This window comes from Pipistrellus hanaki (assembly GCF_964339955.1).
Source record: "Pipistrellus hanaki genome assembly, chromosome: 11".
NCBI lineage: Eukaryota > Metazoa > Chordata > Mammalia > Chiroptera > Vespertilionidae > Pipistrellus > Pipistrellus hanaki.
The window spans coordinates 5,024,979-5,037,246 of record NC_140513.1 but is presented as its reverse complement, the minus strand read 5'-3'; the positions used below and the strand labels follow the sequence as shown (position 1 = coordinate 5,037,246).

General features: G+C 62.9%; 2 protein-coding genes across 2 annotated transcripts in view; one reads left to right on the top strand and one right to left on the bottom strand.

Moving 5' to 3' along the window:
• LRSAM1 (leucine rich repeat and sterile alpha motif containing 1) overlaps positions 1-2,445 on the top strand; it is a 32,697-nt gene extending 30,252 nt beyond the window's left edge. The window contains exon 26 of the mRNA XM_084898351.1: positions 1,698-2,445. Within this exon, the coding sequence (XP_084754477.1) occupies positions 1,698-1,823 (126 nt within the window). The 3' untranslated portion in view covers positions 1,824-2,445. The remainder of the gene's footprint in view (positions 1-1,697) is intronic.
• Positions 2,446-3,988: 1,543 nt separating this feature from the next.
• NIBAN2 (niban apoptosis regulator 2) overlaps positions 3,989-12,268 on the bottom strand; it is a 49,378-nt gene continuing 41,098 nt past the window's right edge. Inside the window, exons 6-14 of the mRNA XM_084898348.1 lie at positions 10,969-11,084; positions 10,284-10,388; positions 10,032-10,194; positions 8,633-8,820; positions 7,770-7,925; positions 7,219-7,335; positions 6,900-7,007; positions 6,447-6,558; positions 3,989-5,972 (exon numbers count right to left, since the gene is read on the bottom strand). Of these exons, the coding sequence (XP_084754474.1) occupies positions 5,344-5,972; positions 6,447-6,558; positions 6,900-7,007; positions 7,219-7,335; positions 7,770-7,925; positions 8,633-8,820; positions 10,032-10,194; positions 10,284-10,388; positions 10,969-11,084 (1,694 nt within the window). The 3' untranslated portion in view covers positions 3,989-5,343. The remainder of the gene's footprint in view (positions 5,973-6,446; positions 6,559-6,899; positions 7,008-7,218; positions 7,336-7,769; positions 7,926-8,632; positions 8,821-10,031; positions 10,195-10,283; positions 10,389-10,968; positions 11,085-12,268) is intronic.

Below are 12,268 nucleotides of genomic sequence, written 5' to 3'. Positions count from 1 at the left end.
CCCCCACCCCCCCACCCCCTGCCAGCCAGCCCCCTGCCTGTGGCCATCCGGGCCTCCCCAGGGGTAGTCTTCCCAAACACTTTCTCTACTCACATAAGTGTCTGGTGCTCATTAGGAACTGTGGAAAACACAGGAAATAAAAGTGACCCATGATCCCATGACCCAAATATGAGCAATGCTAGCATCATTTTCTGGAACTTTTTTTTTTTTTTCAAAGAGGGTGTTTTCCCTACTTAACAAATACATTAAGGAAAATTTCCCAAGTCCTTAAACATCAACAACACAATTTTCTCTGAAGAGGCTATTTTAAAACTGTGTTTTTTTTTTAAAAAAAAACCAAACCATTACAACATTCACTCTTATTGTAAAAATTAAACAACACAACATATAAATATTTTTATGGTTTTTCCCCCCAGAAGGTTTTTAATATATTTTTTATTGCTGGCAGTATTACAGTTGTCTCCCATTTTCCTCCCTTTCCCTTCCTCCTCCCAGCCATTATCCATCCCCCCCCCCACCCCCCGGGTTTTGACCTCTCTATTGCCCATGTCCATGGGCTCTGCATATAAGTATCTAAGTTCTTTGGTTGATCTCTTCTCGTCTCCCCAACCCCACATGGAGGTATGTCAGTCTGTCCCATGCCTCCCTACTTGGAGTCTTTGATTTTTATGGTTTCATGGCTTACATTTAAGTGTTTCATCCGTCTTGAGTTTATTCTTGTGGATGGTGTAAGTTGGTGGTTTAGTTTCATCTTTTTTGCATGTGTCTGTCCGGTTTTCCCAGCACCATTTGTTGAAGAGACTGTCTTTACTCCATTGTATGTTCTTGCCTCCTTTGTCAGGTATTAATTTGCCATGACAGTGTGGGCCAATTTCTGGAGTCTCTGTTCTGATCCGTTGGTCTATACGCCTGTTCTGTGCCAGTACCAGGCTGTTTTGCTTATAATGGCTTTGTAGTATAGTTTGATATCTGGTATTATGATCCCTCCTACTTCATTCTTCTTTCCCAAGATTGCTGTAGCTGCTTGGGGTCTTTTATGGTTCCATACACAGCACAGCATATAAAATTAAAGCTCACCCTCCCTCCACCGTGCGATCCTACTTAGAAAAGGCAGCCGTGTTAGGGCATTTGATTTCCCTCTGTCTTCACCACACACCGGGGGAGGCGTGATGTGGAAGGACTCGTTGGTTATAAATTTAACCAAATTCCTGCTTTGGGGCCCCATAGGTTGGCTTCCAATTTCATTTACAAACAGTGCTGAGCTGCGCAGCCTGGAACGAGGTGGGAGCACACCTTGACTGTTGCCTTGGTCAGTTCCTGAAAGGAGGAAACACTGACGCAAAGCGGAGACGTGGCTTCTAGGCCGTAATGTCGGAATTGCTGTTAGACTGGGGGCTGGGCAAGTGCACACAAAACAGAAATTGGGAGCAGCCTTCACGTCCAGCAGAGGGCACCACGGCCGTCACCCCGAGGGAGGGTGGCAGGCAAGTAGTAAAACATGGAGCGTGTAATCCAGTTTCACATTAGAAAGAGGGGGCGGGGCTCCCGGGCACGTATAGATTGTTAACAAAACATGGAGGAGGGCCGATCGGCCAGCAGAGGCAGGTCTAGATGTTCACCTGCTGGGTGGCGTGTTCCTGGATGGTTGAGGGTTTGGAACCACCAGGGGCACAGCCAGACGCCCGCTCTCTCCTCAGGCCCAGATGATCTTCCTCAACTGCGGCCACGTCTGCTGCTGCCTGCAGTGCTGCCAGCCGCTGCGCACCTGCCCGCTGTGCCGCCAGGAGATCGCCCAGCGCCTCCGGATCTACCACAGCAGCTGAGCGCCCGCCTGGCCCCTGGCCCTCCGGCCCACGGCCACACCTGCAGGCCCAGGGCTCCAGCTCACCCTGCTCTCCCCAGACCAGTAAGGCCCTCTGCCCTGGGCCCCACCCTACAGCCCAGGAGGGCGCCCCCACCCCTGATCTCCAAGCAGCTGGCCGGCCGGGCGGAAGCGAGCGTTCCTAGCTGATGACCTGGGCACTGTGGAAGAGGGAGCCCTCTGGGACTGGGGAGGGTGTGGAGGGCGGCGGTGGCCCCTCTGAGCACGGGACTGAGCGTCCTGGCCCATGTGCTCCGCCCTCCCCAGCCGACTGGCAGGCCCCGTCCCTCCAGGAGCCTCGGCGTTGTCAGGGGAGGAGAGACAGTGCTGCCCCATGCCGCAGGGGGTGGGAGCCAGGGGGCCTGATGGGAGGAGGAGAGGCCACAGGCCGCCACAGGCTGTCCGATCGGCGGGAATGTGGCCAGTGCGGGCCTGTGCCACAGGCGACGTCAGCCCCTGCCTGCCTCCTCACTGCTGCCCCCAGCGCTCTCCGGACCGGCACCACCTCTCAGTGCGGCCCAAGGGCAGGCGATGAGCTTTGCAGCCCCAAAGCAGGACTGCCAATAAACCCACTCCCAGCCCGCTGCTTCGTGTCATCACTGGGTCCTGATGGAGGGGAGGCGTCCAGGGACGGGGGGGGGGGGGGTCAGGGAGGGCCACACCTCGGTCAGAAGGAAAGGGAGGAGGCAGAGTCATTCCCCAACGTGAAGTTTCACAAACCCCTGTGGCGGGTGGAGAAACGGCTCAGAGAGAAGGGCACAGGCGTCAGCGGAGCAGGTTGCGCTGTGTCAGGCCCAAGCTGTGGTTATCCCCGACCAGGGAGCCCGGCTGAGGGGCTGGTGCCCAGGACCTGCAGCTAGGAGAGGGCGGTGCTGGGTGTGGAGCCGTGTAGGCTGTTCATTGCAGTCCCAGGAGCGTGCGCCTTGTTCTGGCTGTAGAGTTACATGCTATTGTGCCTTTTCTGGCAAATGGTTTTGAGCCACAGGCAGAGTTGTCTCTGGGCTGGAGGCAGGCCGGCTCAGGTGCCTGGGCTCTGCCGCTAGCTGTCCCCCATGGACCTGGCCGCTTTCCGTCCTATTTCCCATCCGTTCAATGCTGGGCATGACAGGCCCTGATGGAGACCGATGGTCACCCCAGGGGCAGTGCCCAGAGCCAACTGGATGCAGGGGACAGGCCTGGGGTGGCAGAAAGAGCCCTGGGCCTCAGTTCCCCTCCCTCTTGGGACCGTCCATCAGTCCTGCGGGCTGAAATGGACAAAGGCTCCTGTGTGAGCCCCGTTTTCCAGGGGGGAGCTGGGGCCTCTTCCCGCGATGCCTCCCTCCCCCTCCCCACTCACCCTGCTGGCTCCCCTGGTCAGTGGGGAGGCGGAGGCCTGAGGTGGGCAGAGCCACTCTGCAGAGCACGTTTGTCCTGGGAGGAAGGACTGGCGGTTCCCCTCATACAGGCGAGGCGCCTGAGGTGGAGTTAGTGACTCGCTGAGGATGGCGCCAGGCCTGAGGTGAACCCCTGGTCTGTGGCCCCACAGCCCCTGCTGTTCCACACCCAGCCCTCGTGGACGAGCCCGCAGCCCCTGGCCACCATGGGCAGCCTGGTACTAAGGAAACCAACATCCGCTACAGTGACGCTGCCATCTGCCCAGGAGGAAGGTGTCTTTACCCACGGAGGAGGCAGCCGTCCCCCCAGTGGTGTGTGTGTGTGGTGGGGGGTCCCCCAACCCCAGTTTATGCCTTGGTGACATGGTGATGCTGGCACCGCATGCTGGAGCTGCTGCCAGGCTCTGATCCTGGAGGGTGCCAGCCCACAGCAGGTGCCATGTGGTCAGGAGTCTCGCAAACATGGCATCGTTGTTTGGGTCCAGCATGAGCTGGAGGCCCAACCCAGCTGTGGGTGCCCCACGGCCACGGGGCCTTAAAACTGCCGGGAGGACACCCCGCCCAGACCGAGCTGAGGAAGCGCAGCTGCAGGCAGGCAGTCACCTGTGTGCTCTGTCTTCCCTCTGAGCCTGTTTCCTCCTCTGTCCAATAGGGTGAGCTGAGTGAGGACTCTGACCTGGAGGTCCTCGGGCCAGTGAGCCAGAAAGCCAGACTCTGGCCAGGCCTCCCGCCAGCACCACACAGAGCCACCGGCTTTAAATAAAGCGTTTATTGATTAGTAGAAGCTTGAACAGTTCGCTTAATGTTTTCAATACAATGTCTGGAATGATTGGAAAACCCCAAAAGAAGGCACTAGAGGAGGGCATCTTAAGACGGAATGTGTTGGTTGAGGTTTGGTGAGGTGTTTGAACTTCCGGCTGCGGGGTGGGGCACTTGCACCAACCACTGCCATCCACCCTGGGGTCCAAGGCCCGGCCCCGGAAAGCAGATCGAGGGGGCGTGCAGGACTGATTGGGGGCCCCACCCCGAGGACCCTCTCCTCCAAGCAGCAGGGGCGGGGCCTCAGCCTGACCCTCCCCCCCAGGAACGGGGCTGAGGACAGTTGGCCCCCAGTGACTCACATTTGAAAACAGGCCTGGAATGTTTAAGCTGAGGTGACTTGGGGACTCAGGCAGCAAGGGCCGAGCCACAGCCTGACCCCAAGTCCTCAGAGCGGCTCGGGAGCCGTGACCCTCAGGAGCCCTGAGCTCCCGCCGCGGCAGACAGCTGTACCTTGGAGGTGGCCCTCGGAAGACAATCCACATCGGCTAACACTGCCCTTGAGTGGGGCCACCGCCCTTAGCCCAGCCCAGCAAGCAGCCGAAGACAAAGGCCTCAGGCCAGCCCGGCCTCCAGCAACCTCTGCCCTCTGGCCTCCAGCTTGCATGGCTCATTCTTTCCTGCCCTTTTCCTGCCCTCAGACACTTCCTCGCCCCAGACCAGCACATTCCAAGCCTTTCCCGTTCCAGCCCCAGGCGTGTGGCCCCTTCCCCCACCCTCCAGCCTGGCTCTGGCCTGAGGATCTGCCTTGCGCTTCCCCTCACCCCTCACCCAGGTGGGGAAAGCCAGGCCCCGTCCACTCCAAAACTGGCCTCCGGCCCCGCCTGGGAGAGCAGAGGGGAGGGGGCCCAGGGCCGGGCCTGGACGCTCCATGTTCCTGGTTCCAACGAGCCCTTGATGAGAGGGGAGGAGCCTCGTGGGCTCTGAGTCAGCAGACAATGCCTTTACCTCCCTCTTCGCCAGGAGAGCAAGACCTTAGGGAAACGGGCCAACGAGGAAAGGCAGGAGGGGAGGACCGAGAGAACCGGTGCTCCCCAGGCCCCTCAGCTTTGCTCAACCCCTAGCCAAGCAGGGAAGCAGAGATCACCCCACAGAAGAGAAGACAGCAACGAAGTACGACAAACCCAGTAAAGTGACTTCAGGCGGGCCTGTCCCTGCTCAGCCCGGGGAGCCGCCCCAGCCCCGCCCCACCCCGCCCGGAGGCCCGAATCCAAATCCCAGGAGCCCAGCTTGCCGGTGCCTCAGGGGGAGGGGCCTTGTGCCGTCCATCAGAAGTTGGGGGCGACCGGCCTAGAACTCAGTCTGCACCCCGGCGCTGTCCTCGGTGGTGGTGTGGATGGGGGGCCGGCCGCCGGGGCCGGACTCCTGCTCCCCGGTCTCCTGGTCGTTGGGCTTCGGAGGCTCAAGGTCCACAGCCTTGCCAGGTGGGAGCTGCTGGAGGGGCGAGGCCCGCGGCGAGGCTGCAGGCGGCGAGGAGGCCGCAGGCGGCGAGGCAGGCGGAGGTGATGAGGGCGCAGGGATCGCGGGCAAGGGGGCCCCGTTGAGCAGGGGGCAGGCCGGCGGGGGGCTCTCGGCCCCACGATCCTGGGCCAGCAGGTCCCGGACCTCAGTGACACTGTCCGGGGACGCCGGGGATGGTGGCTCGCGGCCAACCTCGAAGGGCAGCCCCGCCTCCTCGTCCTGGACCACGGACACCACCTGCTTGGCGCGCCGCCGCTTCTCCGAGAGGGTGGCCGCCTCCGGGGCCCGGGGGCCGGGGCTGCCGCCGCCCCCGCCGCCGTCGCCGCCGCCGCCGTACTCCTCGCCCCAGTTGATGGGCGAGCCCTCGGCCAGCAGGTGCAGGTTGGGGTCGCTGTTGTGCAGGACCACGCTGTCCCGGTACAGGTTGTGCTTCCGCTGCACGGCGGCCTCCTTCACGGCTGCGGGGCCAACGGGCGGCATGAGCACCTGTGCCCGGGACACGCCACCCCCCTCCGCGGTGCCCCGGTGCGGCCAGCATCACCCCCAGAGGCTCCCCCGGCCTGCGGGGTGCTGTCCCTGGGCCGGGACTCGTTCCAGGCCTCACTGCTAGGAAGGAGGAGCCGTGACCCTCACCCAGAGCCCAAGCTGGCAACCACCGTGCCACCCCGTCACTCATCTGACACGCCCCGAAACTAAGGCACAGAGACTGGGCGCTGCCCTCCTGTGGCTGCACAGCCCACAGGCCGACACCTCATGATTGTCTGCAGCTCACTGACCCCACGAGAAAGGCCCCTGGGCGGCCTCCTCCATCACCCTCCTGGCAATAAGAATCCCGCCCGGTACAGCGGAGGTGGGGATGGCTGCCCCCACCCCCACCCCTGCTCCCAGCGCGCCCCCCCCCCCCCCCCCCCGCACCCGGGGCTGGCACGCACCCTGCAGGATGTCCTTCATGACCGTCTGCAGCACCACCTCCTCGTACGTGTTCTCCACCAGGATAAACCTGGCAAAGTCCTCGAAGATCAGCTCCTGGAACCGGGGCAGCTCCTGCGAGGAGAGGCGGGCAGGGGGCAGAGGGGCAGTCAGGGCCTGGGAGCTGGCTCCGCTCCCGGGACACGGAGAGGGGGACTGTGGGAGGGGCTGAGGGGGCTGTGGGAGGGGCTGAGGGGCCTGTGGGGACGGGGGAGGGGCTGTGGGAGGGGCTGAGGGGGCTGTGGGAGGGGCTTAGGGGGCTGTGGGGGGGCTGAGGGGGCTGTGGGAGGGGCTGAGGGGGCTGTGGGAGGGGCTGAGGGGCTGTGGGAGGGGCTGAGGGGGCTGTGGGAGGGGCTGAGGGGCTGTGGGAGGGGCTGAGGGGGCTGTGGGTGGGGCTGAGGGGCCGGGCTGCTCACCGACTTGCAGGTGGGGGCCAGCTTCTTGAGCAGGAAGGGGATGGTGATCTGCAGCAGCGCCTCCCGGAAGAAGCGCTTCCGCACGGAGCTGCTGTCGTAGTCGTATTTCTGCCGGGAGAGAGGGGGGGCTCTGAGCCGGAGGCCCCTGGCCCTGGCCGGAGGGTGGGAGGCTGGCGGTCTGGCCTCAGCCTCTGCGTCCTCATTTGTACAAGAGGGTGGTGGCGCCTCCCTTAGGGGCAGCCATCGTGGTGCCAGCCCAGGGCCTGGGCTCCGGCTCGACCACGCGCGGGACAGGCCCGGAGCCGGGCAGACCCCTCACCTTCAGCACCCGCTCCAGGATCCGCTGGATGGACTTGCACAGCTCCTCCTTGGTGGGCCCCTTCCCCAGCTCCTGGTGCAGGAGGGTCTCGAAGGTGTACACGGCGTTGTCCATTTGCTGTGGGACAACCAGGGGGCACGTGAAGGCCCGAGTGACCTCAGGCCCCGAGTGACCGCTGCGGCCTCCGAGGCCCTCAGCCAGCTGTCCCCCGCTCGCCGGAGGAGCGGGCGGCGTGGGCGCTCACTGCACTCCCGCCTCACAGCGTCTCTGTGCCCACGGGTGCTGGCACAGGGCTGGGCCGGGCAGGCCCTGCCTCAGGGACAGAGGAAACAGGCTCTGGGCCCTGCAGGAAGGGCTTGGGAGTAAGGTAAGGAGGGAGGATGAGTTCCAATCAGCCAGGTGAGCAGAGACAGGTGTTCCGAACACACGGGCCGGGCGTGGGTGCCGGGCGCAGGAGAGGAGGGTGGGCCCGGGGTGGGGGCTCTCCCGGGAGATGGGGGCTGTGGGAGGGGGGGGGGGCGAGGGGTGTGCGGGAGCAGCCTCGGGCCCACCTCACGCATGTGGATCTGGGCTCGCTGCTTGAACACGGATGTGCTGGACACGTCGAAGCGCTGCTGCAGCCCGTCCAGCCGCAGTGGCTCCATCTTCTCGTAGCAGCTCTGCATCTTGAGCGGGTGGTACGCCAGCTGGGACAGCTTCTCCATGTACTGCGCGGAGGCGGAGGACACACACGGGACCTGAGCTGGGGCCACCTGCCTGGCAGGCCACCCTAGGCCCACACCTTGCCTGGCCCTCGGAGCCGCGGCCCTGGGGCTGGGGACCGGAAGCCGGAGGAACGGGGTCCAGCAGCACAGCCTGGAAGCTGCTGGGTCCTGTTCCCTCCTGGGCGCGGGGGGACCTGGGCCAGGGCACTCGGCCTCTCTGAGCCTCAGGTTCCTCAGCCTCAGAGTCCGACGGCTTCTCCTGACCTCTAAGTTCCTTTCTGGTTCTCAGACTCCATGGTGATGTCGTCTGGAGACTCTCCAATGTAAGGTAGAGAGGAGGCTAAGATAGGATCTCTCTCTTCACCTGACAGCACGTGGGCTCCAGGCAGCCGAGTACTCAGAATGGGGTCTGTGAAGGCGTTCACCCCAAGAACCAGACAACTGAGGGACAGGGAGAGCTGGGCCGTCTGTGCGCGGGGCACACGAATGGCTCGCCGTACCTACTCCTACCTTAACCTCACACCTCGTCTCTGCACTTGCCTCTCCTTCCTCCTCTCCTCCCCTCTCCCATCCTCCCTCCTTCCCTCCCTCCCTTCTCTGGTCTTTGCTGGTTTACAACCCACTCGGCTTATAAAGGCTGGGGGGGGGGGGTTCCCCTTTCCTCCGATGCCGGCCCCCAGCAGCCCCACCCGCTGTGCCCGGCCCCTCACCTCGCCCAGCTTGTCGACCCCGCCCTCGTTGATGACGTTCAGGTTCATGTCGGTGACCTCCTTGAAGAAGACGTCCCGCACCTCGGTGAAGCCCTGGCTGGTGGGCACCATGAGGGCCTCCAGGATGGAGGAGATGTAGGGCTGCACGTGGTTCCGCACGCAGATCTCCGCCTTGGGGAGGATGAAGGCTGCGGCAGAGGGAGCCGGTTAGCGAGGCCCCGGCACTCCCCGCCCGCCCAGCCCCTAGAAGCAGGCTGTGGGGTGTTGTGTGTGTTTTTTAAAGAAACCAAAGGAACAAGCAATGGCTCCAGAGACAGTAAAGACACACGTGGATGGAGCCAAGTGGACAGGGGGCTCTGAGACGGCCCCTCGTCTCTCTGAAGCGGCGGTGAGAGACGGAGAGGACTGCGGCCTGAGGTGCTGGCCGTCCTCCGTTAGCCGGAGGAGGGAGAGAGCCCCTTTGGGCCTTGCTCATTGGTTTAAAAGAAGAAAGAGCCAAAGCCGGTTTGGCTCAGTGGTAGAGCGTCGGTCTGCGGACTGAAAGGTCCCGGGTTCGATTCCGGCCAAGGCATGTACATTGGCTGCGGGCACATCTCCGGTAGGGGGTGTGCAGGAGGCGGCTGGTCGATGTTTCTCTCTCACCGACATTTCTGGCTCTCTATCTCTCTCCCTTCCTCTCTGTAAAAGAATCAATAAAATATATTTTAAAAAATAAATAAAATAAATAAAATAAAACACACACACACAAAAAATAAATAAATAAATAAATAAATAAATAACAAAAGAAGAAAGAAAGAAAAATACTTCAGTAGATCCAGTGAGCCTCTGGGCTTTGCAAAGGCTGAGCCCGGCCCTGCTCTGGCATGACGTGGCCTGCCTCAGCGGCCGTGCGGAAGGCCGTGACCCCACCCGGGGGCTCTGACACCCCCCCCCCCCCCCCCCCCCCCCGCCGCTGCCCAGCTCACGGTGGTTCCACAGAACCAGCGGCAGCTCCCGGGGGCCTGTCCCCTCCCAGTGAGCACAGCCCGTGAAGGACTAGGCCGCGTTGTTATGGTGACAAGGGAGGGAGAGGGTCCCACCTGGGGGACAGAAAGGAGCATAAAGTGACGGAAAAGCTAGACTGGATGGAAGTGAATGGTCACCGAGCCAGGCCGATGTCTGTGAAAACCACACGTGGTGAGAGGCCGTGATCGCCCGAGGGCTCAGCCTCCTTGACAACATTTAGCCCTCCCGGGCCTGGGTGTCTGCAAACAGCTTGGAAAAGCAGTGGCTCGGCTTTGGTTTCCATTTTTTAAGCAATCAACGAATCAAGTCGTTGCTGTGAAAAGCAGCTGGACCCAGGGCCGCCGGCGCCGGGGGCCGGAGGAAGAGCCTCACGGCACGGCGGGAGGCCGCCCACCTCGGATCTTGCTGGCCAGGTGCTCCTTGGAGGTGATGATCTGGTCCATGTCGGTGCGGATGATGGCTTCCATGGCCGGCCGGGCCAGCAGCAGCTTGGACAGCACGGCCTCGAAGTGCGCTTTGGCCTGCTCGTACACCATGCGGTACACGGCGTCCGAGATCTGTGGGCACGGGGGCGGGGTCAGCGCTGGGCTGAGGGCGCTGGGCAGCTGCCGGCCCCCAGCCCCCGCCCCCGCTACCCACAACCCACCTGGATCCACTGCCGCTGCCGCTCCTGCGGCTTCCCCTTCAGCCGCGGGGCGAGCTCCGCCTTCAGCTCAGGGCCCAGCTCCTCCATCACCAGGTTGCTCAGGATCTAGGGCGGGCGCACAGCCGTGCAGTCAGGGGCTGGAGCGTGGCCGGGCTGCCCCTCTCCGTGTGCCAGCAAGCCTGGCCACGCAGGCCCGACCTCTTTGGCATGCAGCCCTTTGCTCCAGTGCCCTCTCCCGAGGCCCTCCCCCAGGCCTCCGCTTCTCTGCTGGGTGTCCTGCGGGACCCGCCGCTCCGGTCACACCCTCAGGCTGTGCACAAGCCGCCTTCCCGGCAGGACTGCCTCTCCCCGGGGGGCTGCGCATGGAAGACTGTGTGTGTGTGTGTGTGTGTGTGTGTGTGTGTCTGGTTCTCCCGCTAGACAGAGCTCCATGAGGTCCGGGACTGTGCCCCTCTGGTTCACAGTGGCATCTGGGCACCCTGGGCCAGGGCAGGTGTCCAGGAAGTGACTGGACAAAATAGCAAGTATCTCCCTCTGCCTGGCTAACTTGGGCCTCCGCCTGTCCAAATCTGAGCTGCGTCTGTCCAAGCCTGCAGCGCCCAGAGCCCATTTCTGTGCCCAGCCAGCCCTCTGGGCCCTGGGTAACTTCTGCATCTTCTCCCCCTCCCCCTCGCCCCCGGCTCACCTGCACCTCGTTCCCACACAGCATCTCCCAGGTGCCGTACAGCTCCTTCGACTGGCGGTACATGCGGATGGCGTCCGTGAACGCCGGCCCCTCCACCTTGGAGTCTTCCGGGATCCCTGCCCGGGAGAGGGAGGGAGAGGAGGTTGGCCCAACGGCCTCCACCGAGACCAAGTGACTGACAGCCAACACCCCCACCACACACACACACACACACACACACACACACATACACCCATCACACACACACACACACACACACACACATACACCCTACACACACACAGGAGTACACACACAGGAGTACCCACACAGGAGAGCGCACACACACACACACACACCCCCTACACACACACACACACACACACATATACACCCTACACACACACGCACAGGAGTACACACACAGGAGTACCCACACAGGAGAGCACAAACACACACACACACCCCACCTGCACCCCCACCGTCTGTTGTAGCTGAGCAGGAACAGGTGCAGCGGCAGTGACAGGGATAAGAACCCACCCAACAGCAGCCAGGCAGCCTCCTTCACACCCTCCTTATCTCATTCAGTCCCCAACCAGCCCAAGCACTGTCACCCGCTTCTCAGTTGTCAGGCCTGCCCACAGTCAAGGGCAGGGATGGCAGAGCCAGGACTAGGTGCCACCTGATCCTCCCAGGAGTGGCCGCCCCGAGATCCCAGTTCCCGCCCTGCCCGGCCCGGCCCTCTCCCCCCAGCAGGCGGGCCCGCCCCCTCCAGGACCGCAGCGCGTGTTCTCGGCTTTGCAGGCAGATGCTCTGCCGCGCTCGCACGGAAGCAGCCACAGACCATCGGGGACTACAACGTGCCCGTGGGGCCTGGACTGCCAAGCCGGCTCCGGGTCACTGAGCCCCAGGGGGCCTGTTTCCCCTCCGAACACCGGAACCCTGACCCAGCCTGGCCTCACGCATCTCCCGGGAGGCGCCCGGGCCGCGGCGCCAGCCCAGCTCGGGTTCGAGGCCCCTGACTGTCACTGCGGCGAGGGCCTGCTCCTGCCAGTCGACCAGGGTGGGTCGCGCTGGGTGCCCGGGGCTGACTGGAAAATGCCACAAACACCATTTCTCTATTTCTGTCAGTGGTGGCGGCCCGGATGAGTGTGTGCGGGGACGTCGGCTGCAGGAAGTTGCAGAGTCTGGCTCGGGCAGAGCGTGGTTAAGCAGCGCAGAGCCAGCCTGGCCACACGCCTCCGACCGCGGCCCTGGAGCCGAGGGGAGGTGACTGCAGGCTGAGTCACCCAGAGAAAAAGCCCCTCTCCGGGTGGGAGGC